This window comes from Channa argus, chromosome 1, assembly GCF_033026475.1.
Source record: "Channa argus isolate prfri chromosome 1, Channa argus male v1.0, whole genome shotgun sequence".
Taxonomy (NCBI): Eukaryota; Metazoa; Chordata; class Actinopteri; order Anabantiformes; family Channidae; genus Channa; species Channa argus.
Window position 1 is genome coordinate 34888056 of NC_090197.1, and position 22502 is coordinate 34910557.

A 22502-nucleotide genomic window follows, 5' to 3' on the forward strand; every position below is an offset into this window, starting at 1 on the left:
CACATAGGTAGTCCACCCAAACAAACAAACAAACAAACAAAAAACTGTACACACCTTGTGCAGGCAGGTGTCCACCACTTCACTGCAGACTCTTTCCAGGTCATTAGTGACCTCAAGTCTAGATTTCACAAAGTCACAAAGCTCCTCATTGGACATAACATCCCAGATGCCATCACAAGCAAGAATAACAAATTGGTCCTGTTCTGGGGCCCGAACCATCTCAAACACTTCTGGCTCAGGACTAACTAGTTGCTCTGTCGGCCCCTTCCCATCTACACACTTATAATCATAATCCCCTAATGCCCTTGATACAGCCAGTGACCCATTAACCCTCTGAATCATCACTGAACCACCAGCATTCTGGATGCGCTCTCTCTCACGAGGGTTGCAAGGCTTGTGGTCAAGTGTGGAGAAACAGACGTGTGAATTGCGACATAGAACAGCTCGAGAATCTCCACAGTTAATGAAGAAAAAATGATCTGGTGACAGGAGGATGCCCACTGCTGTGGAGCCGCTGCGGTCCATGCCATTTCGAAGGTCAGAGAAGCTGCGCATGTGCTCATCAATCTTCAGGAACCCTGTTCGAATCCCAGCTTTCACTGCCTCCACAGAGGGAGGTGCTGGAGGGTCAGCGCTGGAGGTGTCTGAAGCAGCCTGGGAGCCCTGTGTCCCTCCAGACCCTAAGCTAGCACTTATTATGTGTTCCAGAAGATGCTTGGAGCAATAGTTAGCCACCCTAGACCCAGCATGACCATCATACACAGCAAAAAAAGACCAGTTAGTCATTCCAGGAGCAGGAAGTCCCAACACAGCTGTGTGAGCATCCTCCATCTCCACCCGCCAACCCTGCATTGAGCTCACACCATAGCGCAGGCCATTGGCCTCACCATGTGAATTGTGCTTGTCAGTCTTGGGCTTGTCCAGGAAAGCACCCATGGCTCTGCTCTAGAGTCTCACTGCTACCTGGGGGAGAGAAAAATGAAAACACACACAATACAAGGAACTTTAATTAAACAGCTCACTTAGTGTTGCCACAGTGCCGGAATTATGACAAACAATACTGAACTTCATTTGTAAACTTTCCACACTCAGATTTATTAGATTTTATGACAGCTGGCTCGTGCCAACTATACATTTCATACTACCAGATCCTAAGATTTGTCTCTACAGAGTAGAAATTTGCAGCAAACACTATATACTACTAAACTACTTTCACAGTTGGATACAATTAGTAATACTATTTGAATTAAAAATAAGTGTTTTGTCTTTTCCATTACACTATGTTTCATTTGGCCCCTCCTTCAGGGGACATATTAACACAGATAAATCCATAACTACTCTTAAAAGTATTATTTAATAAAATATATCAGAGGCTGGGGCCTGGTGTTGTGCATGCTGGTCACTGTATGGCTTCTTGGCAAACCTAACTTCCTAATTTAACAATCAATATTTTCACCTGAAAGAGTCGGTATTTTGACACCAAATCAACCAAAACAACCAATAAATTGCAACGTGTAGCAGAAAGATATTGACCTTTACAGATAGTGAGGATGTTGGAAAGTAAAGTTAAAATGTATAAATATTTGCGCACAACGATCATATTAAAAATAAGCAGCACAAAAGCAGAACAAACAAAATTATAACCGACAGACTTTGAAACAAATAGGAGTGCCCTGCAATATGCTCATAGCATATGCATATGTACATTAATTGCTGTGGTTGAATTCAATGCTCAGACACAGATGGCAATAAATCGAACTAAAATAAGATCTCAAAAGTGCACCAGCTTTATGAGTCAGATAAACAAACAACTCAGGTCAAAGTTTAGATGCATGAATTGTTTTGTGAATTAGGCTTCTACTCAAATATACTGATTTTGTCTTCTCAGCCAAAAAATAAATCAATAAAATTATAAGACTTCAAATGACTGAGTGTGAAAATGTGACCACCATAAATGTCCCCCAGATTTAGAATTTGTTGGAGACTTTGACTGCGGAAGCAATTATGTATGTGTTTGCTTCTTTTACTGCTTACTTAATAGACCTAAAAGAATAATTCAACTAAACAGAGATCATTGCTCATTGTATCCAGAAATAGCATGGCCACTTTAGTTTATGCTTGAAGAGGTGGGGGAGCAAGCTTAAAAGCTTCTTTGGCCAGCCAGGAAAGGCAACAATGAGCATAAACAAACTCCACAAAGTAGTTGAGCGGATGTGTTATTTGTCCATAACTGTACCTGCATTAGGTAAATGAACAGTAAGATCAGGCAGCTTGATAGGAGAGAGGCTCTGTATCCAGTCTATGGCAATTAGTTATGTGGTGCTGTGGGTTAATGGATTCAGTTTGGTTTAAGGTTTTTCCTTTTGTGCTGCTGAAGTTCTGGTTTCACTATGCAGTTGGTATAGAAAAGGTGTAAGATTCCAAAAATGTATGACTTGACATGACTAGGACCTGAGAAAAGGACGACTATACCTACAGAATACTTATTTTAATTTTAGCTTTCAATGTTATAAGCTCTCACCTTCATCTGTGTTTATAGTTGACACTTTATTGGCTCACGTGTTTGTGTGTGTTATTAAAACATACCAAGCTTATGACACCATTGTGAATGAGGGTGAATGTTGGTAAGTGACAAACTACAAAATACAAAAAAAAAAAAAAAAAAAACCCTCTGAGCTTAATCATTGTTTTTTATTTTAACACAGCTAAAACGATGCTACCACAATAAAGGCACAAAATAGAACAGAAAATGGCTTCAGGCTGTTGAGCATATCAATACAAATACTTTGGGAAAAGTATAAAACAACAGGGTGCCAACTCAAGTGTCAATGTCAGTCAAAATATAAACAACAGGTCAGCAAGAATTGAACACTAGTGACACAAACACTCAAAACATGTTTTCCTGGATATATAGCAACAATCTGATTATCACTTCAAATGTTTTACATGTTAAATTATTATCATGACTGCTTTACAGTCTGTTTATGTACTAAAAAGTCAGTCGATGATACAGAATCATACAAGTTTTGGCATTTTTGTTGCTTACTTTTAGAAGAGCGGTTAAATGACATCTAGTTTTTCAATAGATTTAACAGATTTATCACATTTTTTAAACGCACATTCACATTTGGCCACTGATTACATATCAAAGGACAAGGAACCATTACTAGTCCAAACCACTTGAAATATTACCTTGACAACAAATGCATTTGCCAACAACATTCAACTTATTATTGGGCAGATATCAAAGCCATGTGCACAATCCTCAAAGCAAATCACTTACTCTTTCACCTGTGCAGCAACCACATAAACACTGTACCAATGCAAGGGCACTGCTATTTTAAGGCCCATTATAAGGCATCAATGAAACACAGCTACAATATGCATGAGGGCTGAACATTACATCTTGTGCAAATGTATATAGCAATTTAAAAGAACAGCAAAAGGTGCAATTCAAGCTGTAATTTTAATAAGAAAGGTTTTACTAAAAACACTCTACTGGGTAGCAAGCTGCTTGTCCCGAATTGTCAGAAGGATTTAAAGCAAACAAATGGACAAGTTGATGATGTGCTATATACAAATCTGTCATGCAAATCATGCAACGTTTTTACCGTCCAAAAGGATTTTCCTGTTTCTATCCTTATTGTTCTTGAGAATCTCTTATTAAGCCAACGTTACCAGGACACGTAGAAGCTTAAAAATATTTTAAGTCATAAAACTAAAGATTAAAATGACACTGCATTAAGCACAGACCTTACTTGAAGCATGACGAAGGGAAAAAATGCTAGCTTATCCCTTGGTTTTAGCATAAAACACGCAATAAAGTCAACAACAAACCAAACATACAATAGCCAGACTGCAATAACCAGAGTGGTAGAGAGCATACAAACATCATAGAGAATAATAAAGAAAAGAGGATGTTGACTATTAATTCGCAATTTGATAATTTGCCTACATCATTTAGCCATATAATATAGATCTTTAAAATTACATCCACATAATTTAAGAGCGATGTAAGCGCTGATAACTGGAGTGATATCGTCCAATCTGAGGTCTCCATGGTTACACAACTTGGAATGGCAGTTGAGTGGTTGCCATAGCAACTGAAATAACATACTGGTTTGTTGAAGCATGTGGCAAGAGGAGTGCCTAGCCATGTCACTGTCTGTTTGTGTATATCTATGTGGCCATTTGGACTGCACGTGCATTTCAAAGTGACAAAAGTTACCTCAATCTGGTTTACTCGCTGTTGTTTCTCTCACAATTTATATGAAATACCATGGCAGCTAAAAGGCGTAAAACACACTCAAGTCTCAGACTTTAGACAGGGTATTTTTACCAAGTTACCAAATGTATTAGTCAGCTGCAGATGGGATGCATGCAGGGCTAGATTAGCCTGCCAAACACAAACACCAGACTACACACGGAAGGGAACTACTACACTCTGGCCTGACTCATCTTTGGTGACTTGAATTCTTGTTTGCGATGATAAAAGCTTACATGCACATTTCACCATTCATTTGTACAGTGTCGGGTGAAAAATGGCAAGTGACAGAAATGAACATTATACTGTTCAATGCAGGGCTGGGATGCAGAGGCAGCTTGTTCGAATCCCAGCCCACCAGGTGTGACCCCACCCAGCCCAAGCCGAAAGCCGTTGATATTGACATTTGGAAAACCTTAAACAATACTCATCTAGTCAGACACAGATTTCAGATCTTATTGAAGCTTTTTCCAAAACTCTGAACGCATTATTACTGACAAAACACACTTCACTGTGGTGCACTTTGATGCAAAGTAGCAACACACAGCTGACAAAGGTTAAACACCTACCACAGTGTTGTCATCGTTAACAGACTAGGTTTATTAAAAAAAAAAAAAAAACCTACACGCTTGTCTAGTTAGTAAATAAATAACAGTTTACAATGTATTTATTTTTGTTGATTTCTATTATAAAATATAAAAAGTAAAGATTTTATGTCCTGCTTTTGTACAGTATAATTACTGCTATGTAGTGAACTGTAACATTATAGGATTGGAACTGAATGACTCGACAGATCTGGTGAAATGGCTAATGGGAAATTTAACATGTTGTGTAAAGGTCAGAGCACTATAGATAGAGGTTGTTCTAAGCCAAATTCATAGTAATCAATACAGAGATTTGCATTTGGTTGCCAAAGGATAAATTAAATACAAGAAGAGTCATAAGTGGCCTTCTGGTTTATCCTTAAGGTAAAGTTGGGTACAGTTTATTAACTGTGTAATATCAGAGTTCAGCAGTGAGTACAGTGGACTGGGATTAAAGACAACTTGTACCGTATATTAAAAAAAAACCATTGTGGTTTCGAAAGCATAATCTGTCCTAATGGCTAGTGTTGCTTCTTGTCTGTTGAGAATTAATGTATTCCATATTACGAACTCAAAATATCACATAACGCAAGTCAAAATATCACATAACGCAACTTCAGAAGTAGCCTAATGAAAGAATCAATGGTCAGTATAATGTAGTAGTAGTGTCTGAATATTATTTTGGTGACCCCACACACTATTCCATCCCCTACAAAGAACTTTCGTCTGTGCTAATATGCATGTATATGCATATACAGTAAGCTGTCCAGCAGTCCATGTTTTTATAACTTTACATATGTAACTAAAAATAAATACTCAGTATGGAAAACATTTTAAAAATTATACATTTCTACTAATATGCTTATATTGAAATTTAGGACTTTTTACTTATTAAGTGTCCATTAGCCACATCAACATTTGAAAGAGAAAAAAAAAAACAGGCAGTTCAGTCAAACTATAGCTAAAATAGAATCAATTTTAACTGACAGTGAGGTTCTGACGTTTTAACAAACGCAAGAGGTGGAACAACAGGTGGAAGCTATTACAGATCCCCCCTGTCGACTCATCATTGAAGTCACATGAGTAGTCAAGTCAATTTCCTGGAACAAATGCTCTTGCTACAGACAGCTATAGTCATCTTTACTGTATAGTGGCATAGGAGAAGCTAGAGTTGTTACCTGACCAGACTTGGGTCTATCAGATTAAAGTTGAAGAGAAAAAAAATGTGTCACAAATTATACTGGACTCATGTGATGTCTGCAACAAGAAGAACATAAGTTTTTGTGAGTACATTGAGATTTAGTGAAAAGGAAAGGAGAGATTTATAAAATGTATAATGTACAAAATTGTTTAAAGCAATCTCTATTTGTGCAAGATATACTCGGACTAACACTAACGTGTGTTTTCATATTAAGGCAGAAATTCAAATGTATCAACATGATTAAGCTTGTTTGAACCCAGGAACAATTTACTGTTTTAAAACATCAAGATTCCAATTTACAACTTAAATCACTAAGGTTGGCACAGTGACAATGGGTGCTTACCTAAATCACAAACGTCCTTGTATACATAAAGTAAAGTAACATTTTGGCAAGTGAATGTTGGCATACGCCAAATATAACAATGGAAAGGTGATGTATAGTTCTACAGAAATATATATCACCTATTTATACATATCCCAGATTTCAAGTTCTGGTATCAAAAAACAGTATAATCAAAAATAAATCTGCAACAACCTTACCCCTTTTGGATCTTGAAAAACCATTCAGGTATTTTAAGCATTTTATCCATTTGGACAAAACACAAATGTGAATAGATAGATGTCTTTGCACCAGTCCATAGACTTACAGTAGTCATTGGCAAAAACAGCATGGCTAGTGCAGGATTTCACATCAAGGTGCCAACACAAACATGCCACTGATGATGCTGCCATTTCTGGAACACACTCTCACACAAACAGACAGCCAAACACATAGCCAAGCACTCACTGACAATCCAATAAAACTAACAAAACAAGGTGATAAAACAAGTTAATTCCTGTACTGGTGTTTCACTGACATAGAATGCTAATACAATTAAAAAAATGGTACATCCATAATTTGCTATGTGCACTGGCAATAATATGATTTCATAATTACACTAAAAAAAGCATTTCCAAATAGAAAATGTTAGTGTGAGTGCTTCAGCACTGAAAGGATTTTCCAAGCAAAGCTTAAGAAAGCTGAACTTTTTTTGCTGAAATTTGCTGATAATAATTAGAATAGACATTTCCCATAGCTGAAACAAAACGCTTCCTTATATACTGGTTAGTCAAACTTCAAAGCCAATTAGTTTTAAGAAAACTTCAAAGGCAGAAACCTCAAAGACAATTATGTGACGCATCGATGTCATCAGTGATGTCATCAAAGCAAAATTTTGTATAAAAGTCCTAAAACATATCAAATATATTTAAAAAGCCATATACAAACAATAATGTCCTTTATAAGCTGAACGTTTTGAAGTTTGTATGCCGAAGTAGTAGGGCGCCAAAAAACGCACGCAAGACAGACGTTATAATAATAATAGTAATAATAATAGAGATCATGATATCATTACTGTAAATGTTCCAGCATTCACAGTAGATTATAGGTATACAGGTTGGCATAAAAATGTTGCTTATTTTAGGAAAACTGTATTGTAAACAGAAAAAACAATGTAAAAACATCTCCACTAGTCGCACTTATAGCCCGTTTTCACGTGATAACGTAAATCAATAACTTTTAATGCGTTATTTGTCAATAGGCCATTATTACCAAACAAACACATTATTTTATGCAACTGTGCCATTAATAACGTAAACATTTTCTGTTGCAGTGTTAGGGTGCAAACGTTAAATCCGGTAGTAAATGTTCAGGTTAAACAAATTCACAGACAGTGTACATTAGAAACTAGCAGACTGATGCTAATAAGGCTAACCATTTGTATATTGGCCAGAAAATAGGAGGTAGTAACTAACGTAATCGTTTAACAAAATGGGACCCTTGGGCTTGTTAATAACTTGGCGCCCGGGTAGATAGCTATATACTAACAATAATCATAACGTGTAGTGTCGCCGCCAGCGCTACCAAGAAACACACAAGTAGGGTATTAATGTGTTGTTGTGATCGTTATTTAACGTAACCAGCCATCTATGGTATTAGTAACTGAAAATGTTGCTAGCTAACGTTAACCACTAACGCTGGCCAAGTTCACAGTTGTCAAAGTGCTGTCTACACGTTAGCAGGTAACCAGCCAATGTTCGCCAGAAACCTTGCACGCCTTAAATACCAGACTATACTTACTCTGTAGGTTACGTTGTATCTCTTATCAGTCCTTCTCGTTGTGGTGTCAGTGCCAAGTATGTTAACGTACACAGGCTTGTTGTGATAGGCTTAGCTCTCGTTAATGTTAACCACTTTCGTTTCTCGGCCCCTGCTCGTCAGCTAACGCTAGCTTTGATGGTGATAGCCAGCATTTCACACGATCAGTTCTCCCTTCAGCATGTCTCTGCATCGGAGTAAGGCTTTTATATACATGGTTGGCACTGTAAACCGAAGGTGCGAGAAATTATTAACCGCTCTGGGGTGTCAGTCGAAACAGTTGTTTCGGTTCGATAGTTATATCTATGATTTGACCGCCTAGCTAAATCTGGCTAAAGCTAATGTACGAGGCAAATGACGTTCCTTTTCAACATCCAGCTTGGGGGCGGGGCAAGCCTTCCGCTCTTTTTTGTGATTGAACAAACTCCCATTCTAAGCTGAGATATGATTGGCTGAAAAGCAAGCCAATAACCTCTCTCTCTCTCTCTCTCTCTCTCTCTCTCTTCTCTCTCTCTCTCTCTCTCTCTCTCTCCTCTCTCTCTCTCCTCTCTCTCTCTCCCCCCCCTCTCTCTCTCTCTCTCTCTCTCTCTCTCTCTCTCTCTCTTTCTCTCTCTCTCTCTCTCTCTCTCTCTCTCTCTCTCTCTCTCACAGCGCAGAGAGGCCAAGGGCTCGGAAGTGTGGAGTGAGTTACAATTTCACACCCTTATTATTCTTAATTACCAATTACAAAATCTTTTATTTTTTCCTTTCTACATACATTTTAGGGCGTTTATTTAGTCCTTCAAGTTGAGTAAAAAAGTAGTACTTCAGCTTATAATAAGTAGATTGTAGAAAAAAAATGAGACAGCAGAAAAAGCATATAAAACTGCATCTCATTTAGTTTTTGCCAGTTGCAGGGTCCTCGTGTCATGGAGCATTGTTAATGGCGTGTCCAACTGGAAGGCAGCCTAGAGCCCACCGAAATGCAGTGGAGGAATGCTTTTGCTACACACATCTACAATTATGTATACAATATGTGCATGTATTTATACTATTGATTTACTACTATTTATACTATATCTGTTCCTCGCACGAGAAGTGGTGGAGTGAAGTATACTTAAGAACTTTTTTAGCCTACTGCCACAATACCGTAATGATTAGTTTTAATCTAGTAGATATTTCAAGTCACTGTAAGTCTGTGCATATTGTGGAATGACAATAAATGAATATCCCTGCCAAGCCATCACATTTACAGTTCTAAATGTTAGGTCATTAAAAAATTGTACCGTGTTTATCAACTGTAAAATATAAAAACATATAGTAAGCTGTGAGCAAAAGTTAGGTGACCACCAACAAATGTTAATAAATTATGAATTAAGTCAATTAACCCTTCAGTTGAGATGAGTTATTAATACAGAGAAGCTATGTCATGTTTTATATGATATGTTAGTGTGATTACTGTTTAGATTTCATGTGGAGGTATATTTTATATGCATTCCTAAATAAAATCATACTACTCACTTCAATGTCCCTCCTTGTATATGGTATGCTGAGCATAATGCCATCCTGATGGTGCCCGTGTGTCTGTCTGTGTGTTTATAAACGGTTTGAACACTTACAGTATACCATCAATAATTTAGGTGATAGAGAGAATATAATAAACCAGCTCCAAACATTCCTGGTAGTTGGATTACATTTTAGAGCAATAAAAGTAAAGAATGTGTATTAAAAAAGCTTGCTTTGTGTGAAAGTGCACTGTACTATATACAATACCACTTACCGCACTTAGTGCCAATATCGCCAAAATATGACAATTAACGTTTTTCAGAGACTTACGCAGACAGACAACCATTCACACACATTCACCTTAGAGGCACCTTGTAGCTGTTAGGTGGCAATGCTAAACACTGTACCACTGTGTTGCCTTTACAACCATATAATTTTTAAAGGATAACTGATTCAGTTTTTTAATTAATTGTATTGTCTAAAATCACATGCAGACACAAACAAACTCTAAATGCTTCCTGTTCATCATTGGTTGCTTGTCAGTCTGCAGGCTGGAGAAGCTTGCTTGTTTGTGTCATAGACCTCCATTGTTGGACAAAAACTATTCAAAGCACATCAGCCAGACATACCACTCCAAGGGATGACATATTTCTTCATTACAAAATACGTGGTAAACATAAGTATTGTCCAAACTGTTCGAAATTCGCCATAGCTCTGCCAGAGATCTTACATGCACACATGTTGAGTGACCACAGTATAAAGAAATGTAGATTGATTTGACATGTGTGGCAATGTTTGTTAAAAATATGTTGACCACACACGTTTTGCAATAAAATATGTCACCCATCAGTACGTTGTGGACAATATTAATTATTTAGAAAATTGCAAAAGTTATCCTTTATTGTTTGTTAAGTTTTAATGTGTACAGTAGATAATCGTTATGTGAATCTACTGACACTCTTCCACATATTTAAATGCTCAGTAGGATAAGTTATTTTTCTAGTGGATTAATAACCCCTGTGCTTCACACACAATTTTGCTCCCTAGATATTATATAAATGAGGTGAAATGCATGCTATAACATAGTTTGCTTTTATTATTGTGTGATAAGAGAGAGTTTCCTTTGACCTCATTTATTCAAATCAGCATAAATTAGTTAAGTACTGCCTAATATTATATTATAAGTGAATGCCAAACAAACAGCTAGCTTTGCTTTTACTCCTTTTCTCTGCTTGTATGAAATCACTATATGTCTGGTCCCCTCTGCGGAGTGCAGCAATCATGCCTTGCCTTGCCCTCCACTCTTCAAATACAAGAGCACTTGAAAAGCTGATTTCCTGCTCCTCAGAGGGAGCAGGTTTCTTTTGTCAACTGAGGAGCCAGGTCAAAACAATAATTGTTGGAAAATCACGCCTGAAAGTACCATGCTCATTTGATTTACATGTCATTTTCATAAGTCTGCTGCCCAAGCCTCCTTAACAGCTCACAGTGTTACATTAGGGCTTTAGCAAATGTTTATGAGGGCAAATCAATTTCATTTCCTGGGTATAATGTATAGAGCGTAAGTGCTTGTTTGTGTGTGTGTGTGTGTATGTATGTGTGTGTGTGTGAGAGAGAGAGAGAGAAAGAAAATACACCATAACTACACACTTAGACATACATATTAATGCATGTTATATGAGGGGGCAAGCTGCTCCCCCTGCCTAATGGGATTAGAGTCATTAACCAACTGTTTACTAAATGTGAGAGGACCTCTTTCTCCTGATTTGTCTACAAATCTTTCCCTTTGTCTATCACTCTCTTCATCACTCTCTCCCATTTCTCTCTCTCCTTTTTTCACTGTCTCTGATGTCTAATCAGCAAGACAGCCTAAAAGTGCCTTGGGGTTGAATTCGAACAAGTGCAGCTGCCCAATGCGGATTATGACTATAAACATACTTGTGCTCAATGTACAAATTTACACACATACACACATTCCATGTAAATATAGTAGACCAATCACATGCATGCCCAACACTTTCTGACAAACATGAGTGTCAGAGAAGCATGTGTCTTATGTTGATTGTAAACAGCAAGTGACAACTACTCTTCTTTGAAAAAAAGATGTCATGGTAAGAGTTGGCAAAGAGTACCGGACTCTAACAGCATAATATTCTCAGGATTTGTATACTGTACATCAAATATTTATACCTTTCAATTGAGATATTATTTAATGTATTTTACTTTTGTTTGTTTATTCACTGTTACCTTTAATATAGAGCTATATTTGAGGAATTTACTCTGCTGTATGCCATGCAACAGCATTTTGCATGTGTTGGCCACTTACCAGCTGGTAGCAATGATAAACCAAAGGGGACTTCAACAGCAGGCAATGAAGAAACATTCAGCAGTTATTCACTTCCCCTCTCAGATTTATCTGTCAGTCTAGAACTGAACCAAGAACTTGTGTTTCTGTAAACATCACACAGCAGTGGCCTAAAGACCTATGAGGATATACAATCCCATGCAGTGCAGTAAAGGTGTAAGTGTAACTACAGTGGTGTTAAAATGCCGTACCATAGAAAGCTGGCCCTGAGTTGGTCAATTAAAGGCCTGGCTTGAGGGCACCCACTGTGCTGGATCATACCTGAATGGCAATTGCGGATCATAAGTAGTATCACACCTCCATCTAGTGGAAGTGAAGGGTATTAAAGCCAAGCATATGGGAAAAGAATGATAAAGTGAAAGGTACAGAGAGAACTAGGTGGAGAAAAAGACCTTGAGACCTGGTTTAAGCATTCTGATGCCAGATGTATGTATTTAAATGTGTTGTTTCCACATTGGCACATGTATGCACATACAGAAACTCAAACTTTAATCCTTGCTATGTTCACTTATGCATTCAGGTACTTCAAATTTCTTTATAGAAAATTGTGAATGTAGTAGAAAGAGCCTGTTGTTGACTAGGCATCTGCATATTATTATGTTACTGAAAATATTTTTCGTAAGGTATCGAGCTATGACATCAATCCACATCTTTAAATTTGTGTTTTATATTACATGTTCTATACTTTTGCGTTTTATACACAAAATGGCTCATTCAAATCCTGAATATTCTCCTTCCGTAGCGAATCAGTGAATCCATTTATTTAGCCATGAGCCACAGTCATGACAAATACGCATCTACTGCAGAAAAATGTCAAGTAAACTTGAAAGTCAGAGTCTGACTGCATCTTAGCAAGTGCACAGCACCTTGTGACAAGAATAACCTCAATGTCTATTGAAATGGCAGTAAACCGATTGATTTACTGTGTGAGCTGTATGCCAAGGTGACCCAGGAAACTCTGGGTATACATGCAATCTTTATTTCTCTTAGTGATCTCACTTGGACTGATATTGGGAGCAGAGTTCAGCTGGAAGAATCATTAAACAAAGCAAGGACGATCTTCCCCCTGAGTAGACAGAGAGGAGGCCACCACCTCTGTTTCTGCATTTACTTCATCCTCATCTAGATGATCTGGCCCAGCTTTTTCTCTGTCTGCATTACTGCTTGACCCTGAGCCTGCACTGTCATGCCAGTCGCACCCGAGGGAACACACCAAGGTTTTTTTTGGCTTTATTTAAAGACACTCCTGAGATGGTTCAGGATAAAAAAGAAAGAAATAGGCAAAAATCAGATGTGTACAAGCATACAACTTTTACTGTAAAACAGAGGTGGTCAAACCTTTACTTAAGAAACCACATGTTAATCCAGAGTCTCTTAATAATAATCAACTGGTATCTAATCTTCCTTTTTTTTTGAAAAGTTGTCACTCACAGTCTTTATTAGGGCCTGTCACTTCACACACACTACGATTTTACAAATTTTAGTGTGTGTGTGTGTGTGTGTGTGTGTGTGTGTATGTGTGTCTCACATGGACTCTTAGATGTCTCCCAGATCTATTTGATAAGAGAATTCCAGATGATTTTTTTTTCAGCTGTTCTATGTGCTGTACTATGTATAAAAAGTAAAAAAAAAAGCTGTTCTGTGTACTGTTTTGTCATACACATCTATATATATACATGAATTATATTTTATGTGCTTGCAATAATTATTAGATTTTATTTAATACTTTAATCTTTTCCCAACTATAATTTAGTTTAACTTGACTTTATACACTCTTTAAGTAACTTAACTTCTTAATCTACATTCAAGTGTGTGTGTGTGTGTCTGTGTGTGTGTCTGTGTGCCTGTGTGTGTCTGTGTGTTGTGGTGTTGGCCCAGTGCAGTGTGATCTAACAGCAGCTGACAGGCAGGTTTGAGGCCTGTCTCGAGGGTCATCTTTGTGTGTTTGTGTGTGTGTCCTGCTCTAGTGGTGTGTGCTAATTGGAAGCTCAGCGGGATGGGCAGCAGGTCCACTGTAGGGCTCATCTGAGCAGGTAGACTCATACACATTCTCCATGACACACACATACACATGCTGCTCAACAGCAGTGTGGTCTGTTAGCCTTTCTACATTTATCATGAATCTAGTCTGCAGCCTCTTCACTTATTCATTCCTCTCCACCTCCTCTTCAACCACCTCTCGCTTGCAATAAACTGAAACAACAGCTGTGCGCTGTGGCCAACTGAGGCCAGCCTGCCCCCACTGTCTCACTGGACATCAGATACAAACACATACTGCAGAGAAGAAAGTATTTTCTAATGAAAAGAAGCGAAGAGCAGAGAGGAGCTGGATCAATGGTGCACGTTCCTACATATGCTGTAGTATTGTGAAGAAAAGTGTAGAATAAAAGAAAACAAAACACCACTAGCAGGTGGGAGAGAAGATGAACAGTGATAATTGAGGTTTTATGCAGTGATCACGGTCTAAGGTTATTTGCAATTTTCAGTCCCAAATGACAACACACAAAAACTCAACTGAGCTGGTATTGTTGTAAATAGGAAATAATGAATAAAATGAATACAACACTTTACTGATCCTTGAGGGAGCTCCTCATGAAACAGGGCAGGGTCATCATCCTGGAGCAGGCAGTGCTTAAAAATTCACACACATCACACACTTCAGCACATCAAATTCATTGGATGATTGTTTAACAATCTGAACATCAAGCTGTCTCTCATGAAAACGTAATGAAAAGTATTTGGTGCTTCACCATAGGCTTCCATTAAATGTAGATTAAATGATTATGAAAGCAGGTGTACCCGTTTGCTTGGCATTTGAAATCTTATGTTGCATATTGTCTGGGTCTGTGAATTTTGGGTTTGATTGGCTTTGACCTGAACTTCATCAGTTTCTCATGTGGTAGGTGGTGATAACCGGTTAAAATGTAGATAATTAAATTAATTACATTTTTGAATGTAAGCTTGTGTGTATCCTACAGACCTCTCTTTAAGTAATGTTTTTAATCAGGCTAACTTGAACTGAACTGAAAAACATATTAGTTTTATAATATATTTAACATATTAGTGACTGCTAACTGACGACATATTAGTTGGTTTTTTGACTTGGAGTTGGATTCGAAATGCAACATAAATTCAAAAGTCAAAATCCTCACCATATTCAATAAATGATGCTTTCTCTACTGTTCTCACAGGACTTCCTGCTGTGTTTGTGTGTGTATGTGTGTGTCTGGGGGGGTTGTATGTCAGTTACTTTACAACATGTCTGACAGCCAGCATATGATCCTGAGACAGCGTGACAGCTGCTTTCACACCCTTCTCACCACACACACACACACACACACACACACAAACACACACACACACACACACACACACACACACACACACACACACACACAAACATTAAAACAAATACATGCACGTGCACAGTGAATGACAGCTTTGCCACCCTGTGACAGACCTGCCACACCCACCTGCAGCCAACTGGCCCAAGGATAGCAAGGCGCCAAAGGGCTGGTGGTTGGATGGTTGGATGTCAAAGGTCAGAAGTAGATCTAAGTGAAGCTGGGAGAGGCAAGAAAAGAGAAAAATGTTCAAAGAGGTTTGGTGATAAAGAAATGAAAGAATGATACAAAAAGAAAAGATTCAAACTCTAAATTAAGAAAAATATAAGTTTAAGTAGGGAGTGGACTGTTCTTTGTAGTTTTGCCTACACTTTTTCTTTGCAGGTACTCGCATTCCAAACTGTTCCCACTGGGAAACATAGTTACTGACTGAAATACCAAGGACTTTGAGGTGTTGGGGGAGCTGAAGATTGGTAGTTCAGTTTCCATTGTTGAGGCGCCTTCATTGGAGCAAAAGGCAGTGGGCTCCTCACTGCTCTCTAATGCGACTAGGCATGCCTGACATTCCACACCACATTACTCAAAAAAGAGCTGTGGACATACATTGAAACATGTTACAGCGACAATGAAATATAAAAAGATGAGAGAAAAACAATGAGGTTTGGATTCAGGCAGATTTCAAATTCTCCTGCTTATTAGTCTTCTTTGTATCATTTTGTTGACCTACACTTCTTCCTCCATGTCACGGTTGAGAGGACGTGCATTTCATCTGATGACAGGCGTGTTGACTTCCGCAGTGAGTTATGCATCTACGTGCATGTTTGTTTCTGTCCCACTGCCCTCCTCCATTCATTCAGTTCTGTCACTCAGTTCAATTTAAACTTGACTGGATTAGATTTCTGGACACTTAAAAAAAGTGAAGTCAACACTGACCTCACATTAGGTGAAAATCATCACTCTGAAGAGGGAAAAAATACAAGCCTGGGCTTTGTGTGCTGACAAGCTGTGAAAGAAATAGATGAAAGAGGAGATTAGAGCATGATAGCATCAAAGGTGTATCTTTTGTGTTCAGATTTGTGTTGAAAACTGCAAAGAGAGATAAAAATGTTCTGTGAAAAATAAATCAGCACTCCAGGAAAGTATAGTAAAATTCCTACCTGCCAGCAGAAATAACACTAAAAAGTCTTCCCAGAACAGCTTTTTTAAAAATACAACATACCTGAAAGCAGACAACAATTCTTTTTTAATTCGAGATACTATGAATGTGAGACACTATATGACAATATATATCTAGTATATGGGCTTTTAAAAACACACATATAAATTGAATGACTCTAAGTTCATCTGTTCAGGTATTAATAGGTGTTTAATACCGTAAATGCCTGTGTACTTTTACTTGACCAAAGTCTATAAATGTAAACATGTGTCTAACATGCGCACGCACGCACACACACACACACACACACACACACACACACACACACACACACACACACACACACACACACACACACACACGCACAGACTCCCGTGCTGTGTTTGAAGGCAGGCTCACCGGTGGCCTTTTCCCAAAGCAGAGGTGATGTGTCCTGGTCCACTAATGTCAATGTCGCAGCCAGGGTCGGTGCGCTGTCAAACGCACTAATACACAACCTTTTCCAGTTAATGCTAACAAAGTAAGAGTGTATGATTACTTTATGTGTGTGCCTAAAATGCCAAGTGCCCGTGTCCATTCTAAATATTTGAAGGAGTTCCTCTGTTGTGTGGCCTTACTTTGCAGGGTAAGTCCACAAAATAGAGCAGTGTGCATCATGCATTATTCTGTTTATTCAGTGTGTGGTGTGTGTTCAGTTATTTCTCTTTTCATTACTCTTAACTGATATACCACCTGCTTTTATTGTCTGTCACTGTTGGTTGTTACAACACCCTATGCAGCAACATTTGGCAAAAAACATTAACAATAGTTACAAACATATCAGTAGGTTGCAAAACGTGTCTATTTCATCATGAATTAAGAAGGATGTGTGGAAATTGTATTTTTTGTGTGTATGTATATATTTTACATAAGTTCCTATTTCTGCCTGGAAAAAAATTGGTATTAAATAATAATCATACATAAAGGTATATCATCTTTGGTGCAACTGCTGTTGCATAGTGACAGTGGATTTCAATAAAATCAGATTTCAATCAGGTGATCTGTAGCTTATATCTTGTAATAAATTATACAGATGTTATATAGAGGTTTAGAATTATGTAGATAAAAGAGTCATTGGCTTAGATCATACTAAGTATCCTCCTCTTGTTCTAATAGGTCAAAAAACTTCCTGTCTGATAGTGGATTATAGTGGAGTATATTTTGTTGCCATAATATCAGCAAATGTTGACAAAAGACAATGGATGAGCTTTCCAAGATCAACACATAGACATCACATATGCTCATTGTCCTGCAGTGTGCAACAAATAGAATACAGCCCATGACTGAGAAGTTTTCATATGCATTATGCCATGTACTGTGTGTGTTCCAAGCACAAGCTGTCAAGATAGATCATGGATACACACTGAGAATAATTGAGTTAGAACACACATCAGACTCTGCAGACAGCAGGCGGTGAAAGTGTGTAGGTGCTGGAGCATGAAAGGTTTTTCCTAGTAATACGGATTTAACGACGTGACTGTATCAACGACACTGTGTGAGTGTGTCTGCCTTTGCTGCCTGAACATAGGAGCAGTTATTTTGTTGAGTTCTTCATGACTCACACTTCATGAAAGAGAGAGTTAAAGATAGCTGGAGTAACAAGAGGTAGATGGAGGTTGATAAACCAGAGGAGACAACAGACAGTATGTTGATTTGACCTCACTGAGAGGGAAGTGAAGCAGACAGTGAGTTGGCCTACATTTGTATTATGTGCGAGGGGAAACAGAGAGATAGCCCTGTATCTATCTAACAATTCATCCATAAACTGGGAAAGAGTGTATAGGAAATAAAAAAATTGTTTTTTTTGTGTGCAAATGCTATGGACACTGTGCATGATACAAAGCAGAGTCAAACAGTTGAGTGTGTGTGAAACTAGCAAACTAGAAAGGCTGTTTAAGTTAGTTAAAAATAATGCATGATACACTGTAATAAAATAATTAAATAAAGGTGACAAATTAATGGTTGAGCTTATTTGTTAAATGTAATGAATTAATTAAGATACGTAAATCTCGTGGCTAAAATTACATAATAAATGGGAATTAGTTTAAATATACACAACAGCCAAAATTATGTTAAAAGTCAAATAAATAGTGGAAATAAATCCAAAAGTTGTGAATAAATAAAGTAATTCAAGGACATAATGCAACAATAAAAGTAACATTCATGAATAAATTGTTAAAATAAAGTTAAATCAAAATGGTCAAAATAAAGCTAAAAGCCATGGCACACGGCTACAATGAAGGCTAAAGGTTATAGATAAATGGTTGAAATAAAGCCAAATTTATGGACCAAAAGTTGAAAAGTCCAAAATATATAGTCAAAATAAAGGTAAAAGCAATGGTAAATGGTTAAAATGAAGCTAAAAACCATATTAAATGATTAAAATTTAAAGTCGTGGATTAAATGATGAAATAAAGCTACGAATCTAAAACTACATCTAAAGTATTCATAGCTGAAGCTTAATACCTTCAAAAGTATGACTACATATGCATGAAAACAATATGATTATATAATTATTGGTATCAAATAACACAGTTACAAAACATGTGACAAAAGGTATCAATGAAGGGGTAAGTTGAGTTCAGCTGACTGTGGGCCCCTGCACATCAGGATCTAAATGAGGGTCTTATTTCCAAACTGACATGCTTGATAACATTTTCACTTTCAGACTCTAAAAGTGGTATTAATCTCCATCAAAAGTCCCAAAGGCACTCAGACACACTCACACAACATATCACAGCACAGTTGTCTCTGGCATTTCAGTGATTTAGAGCGTCATCCCTGGTTGCCAGTAGCATGAAGTTGTGATCTTCACATATATGACACCTCAGTTCAACAAGGTTCATACACAAACACACACACCCATACATGGGATGTCTCTTGTCTGTCTCTCCTGCCGTCACATTCTCACTTCCTGATTTAGACAGACAGAGCCCAATCCTTTGGGACTCAAAAACACTCCTCTCTTTTGCTCTTTCACTCTTTCTTCCATTCCTCCCCTTTTCTTGATCCGTTACTCCGTCTCGTGGGGATGGACGTAGGTGGGGCTGGGGGTTAGACAGATGGAGGTGGGTGATACACTGATACACAGTCAGTCTCAGGTTTGTTCCTGTGGAAGTGGTGTGACGGAGAAGGAGGGGCAGTGGGGAATATAGAGGGAAAATCATAAAAGTCTCGATTAGGTTTCTTTATAAGGCATGAGAAGAAAGAATCATGTCAGACTTGCCATAAAAATAAGATAGAAAAGCACAACTTGTTATACATATTTATACTGCATTCTGTATCACTCTGTTTAAACTGTACATTAAACCTAACTTATTGCTTCATACAAATTATCCTTAAATTCAACCCCACACCATCTTTAAGATAAACTTCTGTGTGTTTAAATACGTTTGTATTGCAAAGCCACTTCTTAAAGATTTTAAATGTCATCATTCCACATGTTTTCATCATCTGTCTCTCCACTGGATAAGTTATTTTGAAAAATCTGCAAACTTTAAGCTCATCTCAAAGAATAATAATACCTCACATTCTTTGTGGCACACAGTGCAAAACCAAAATTCTGTCAGTTTCTTCTTATTGCCCTGTATTTGGGGTTAGCCTGCACTATCAATACATGTTATTTTATAGGTCTTTTTTACCAACTACTGTTGTTATTGTGGAAAACATAGCACAATAGTAATTAGAATTTTTTTTATAAAATGTGTATTTTTTATTTAGGAAGGAAAGCCTCATAAAAAAAAATTACACTAATCAAACAATAGATTGTTTGAAATAACAATGAGTTACAGACAAACAACATAAGGCAACACAAAAAAAATATGGCAAATGTTTTATGTCAAGAGACAGGCACATTAGGGTTTTACAATAAAATAGTCCAAAACATCACAAGTCAGAAGAGAGTGCACACAAATCCTGCAGATTTGAAATCTTGATTTGAATTGACAGAGAAAGATCAAAGTTAGTGGTTTGATCTAATCTGCATATTACAAATTTCTGGATCATCTCATCATCTCTACATTTTGTTTGACAAACACTATGGTTGGTATAGTGAGAAAGACACAGAAGTAAAAGCGAGAAGAAATACCAATTGAAAGAATTGCTGGTGTAGATAGAAATTACTGGTGTAGGCTACTCTGAAATATTGGACCCCTTATTACCTACAGAGGGACTGAGGGATAGAGAGAAAGTTGACTTCTAGAGTGCCATGAGGTTTCTTTCTTCCTGCTTGTTTCTGCTGTCGCTGCTGTCAACAGATGCTTTAGGTCACTGAGAGGCTACCGTTCCATCTACCTGTGTTTTAACACATCACACGCTGCACTGCACCCAGTGCGCACACAGAGGGAAAGTCCACTGGTCAAAGACGATCCACGAGAAACACAGTAAACTGGGATTTGTTTATATGAATTGAGTGACAGAGAGAAGGAAGGGGGGTTAATAGATAAATATTATATCCTGCAGATGAATTATTGACAGAGGGCATTGATGCTTTCATGCTGCGGGAGTTGATTCCTGTGTTCATTCATGAAAAAAGATGCGGTATATGAAGGAAAGATGAAAGAAGCATAGGAGGCTGGGTGTGGGGAGGAAAGACAATGTTGTTGCTATGTCAGATTTCATTTGAGAGTTTGCTGCACTACACGTCCACCATCACATATTTGCTGACACACTCACACACGTAACAGTTTTTTCAACCACAGTGAATAGCACACTTCAGTAGTAGCATGTTAGCTTCACATTTGTATATTTTTTTATTGAGTGGAATCAAGTTTGAGAATTGAACTAATTTGAAGTTTTTAATATTTTAAAGGTTTCAATTGTTACATGTGGTCCAGAAAACCCTGGACCCTGGACCTCTATCTGGAATATAGATAGAATCTGTAAAATCTCAGGAAATTGTGAAAAATATCCAATAATATTTATTGAAATCCACGTTAATATATCCTTACATCTTTTTATCATAATCACAGTCATAAACCCAGGGTGTAACCTCTCTTTCATCTATTGGCAATAAATTTGTATTTTAGACATTTTCTCTACACAGTATCTTGATACATTATTTGTATTTAAATGTCAAAAAACATTCATTTTTTTATATTTGCAAAATCACTTTTGCTTCTGGCTGCCCACATTAAAACTGAACATTAGACGGAAACAGGCAGACAGAACATTGCTGCACACGTATACACACAAACATACACACACACATACGCAAACTCTCTCTCTCTCTGTCTTCATCCCTTTTGGGTGCCCTATAATGCCATTCTTCTGAGCTGACAGGTGACAGAACAGTCTACATCAACATTTACTCTCTTCTCATGCACACAAACACACACAAACACACATACATATACACACAAATGCTCCACAGTAGACAACTACAGACATGCCAGGCCTGGACATGCCCAAAAGGCAGAGCCTGTTCCCTGTCACCTATCAGCTGGTGGCAGACAGCAGGATGTGTGTGTCTGTGTGTGTGTCCGTGTTACTTTGCCAAATGCCAAACCTGTGCCTGGACCCATGCAAAGAGGGCAAAATGCTTTGGCAAGCTTTCCTAACATGGATGAGATTCATTACTACATATCACCAGTTCAACAGTCGCTAAGCTTGTGGATTCAGTGTTGGGCATACAAACGTGTCACAGGACATGCCAGGAAAGAATAAAGGAGACACGAAGAGGCAGCAGACGACCCAGGATGGCTGGCATGGCAGCCAGGGGTGGGGCTAAGACAGCATGCCACATGTCGACCTCAGATCCCCCCTCCTTTTACTCCTTTCCCCAAGGGCTGAGACAGGCAGCACGCGAGCCCCTTGGCCCAGTAAGGGGTGGACGGCCATCTGACAACTCCCCACCTGCATGACCTTTACCATGCTTGACCCCCTGCAGGAGACAATCACCTCACAGCAAACAGCCCCATGGGAGACGC

The 22502-nt window shown here is 38.1% G+C and overlaps 1 protein-coding gene across 3 annotated transcripts in view; it reads right to left on the reverse strand.

Annotated features, from left to right (window-relative positions):
* ppm1ba (protein phosphatase, Mg2+/Mn2+ dependent, 1Ba) overlaps positions 1-8571 on the reverse strand; it is an 18919-nt gene extending 10348 nt beyond the window's left edge. For 2 of the 3 annotated variants that reach the window (XM_067515439.1, XM_067515449.1), the window contains exons 1-2: positions 8169-8571; positions 55-963 (exon numbers count right to left, since the gene is read on the reverse strand). In XM_067515439.1, coding sequence (XP_067371540.1) covers positions 55-936 — 882 coding nt within the window. In that variant the 5' untranslated portion in view covers positions 937-963; positions 8169-8571. The remainder of the gene's footprint in view (positions 1-54; positions 964-8168) is intronic. The other variant, XM_067515432.1, reaches the window with a different exon arrangement.
* Between the last annotated feature and the right edge of the window lie 13931 nt (positions 8572-22502).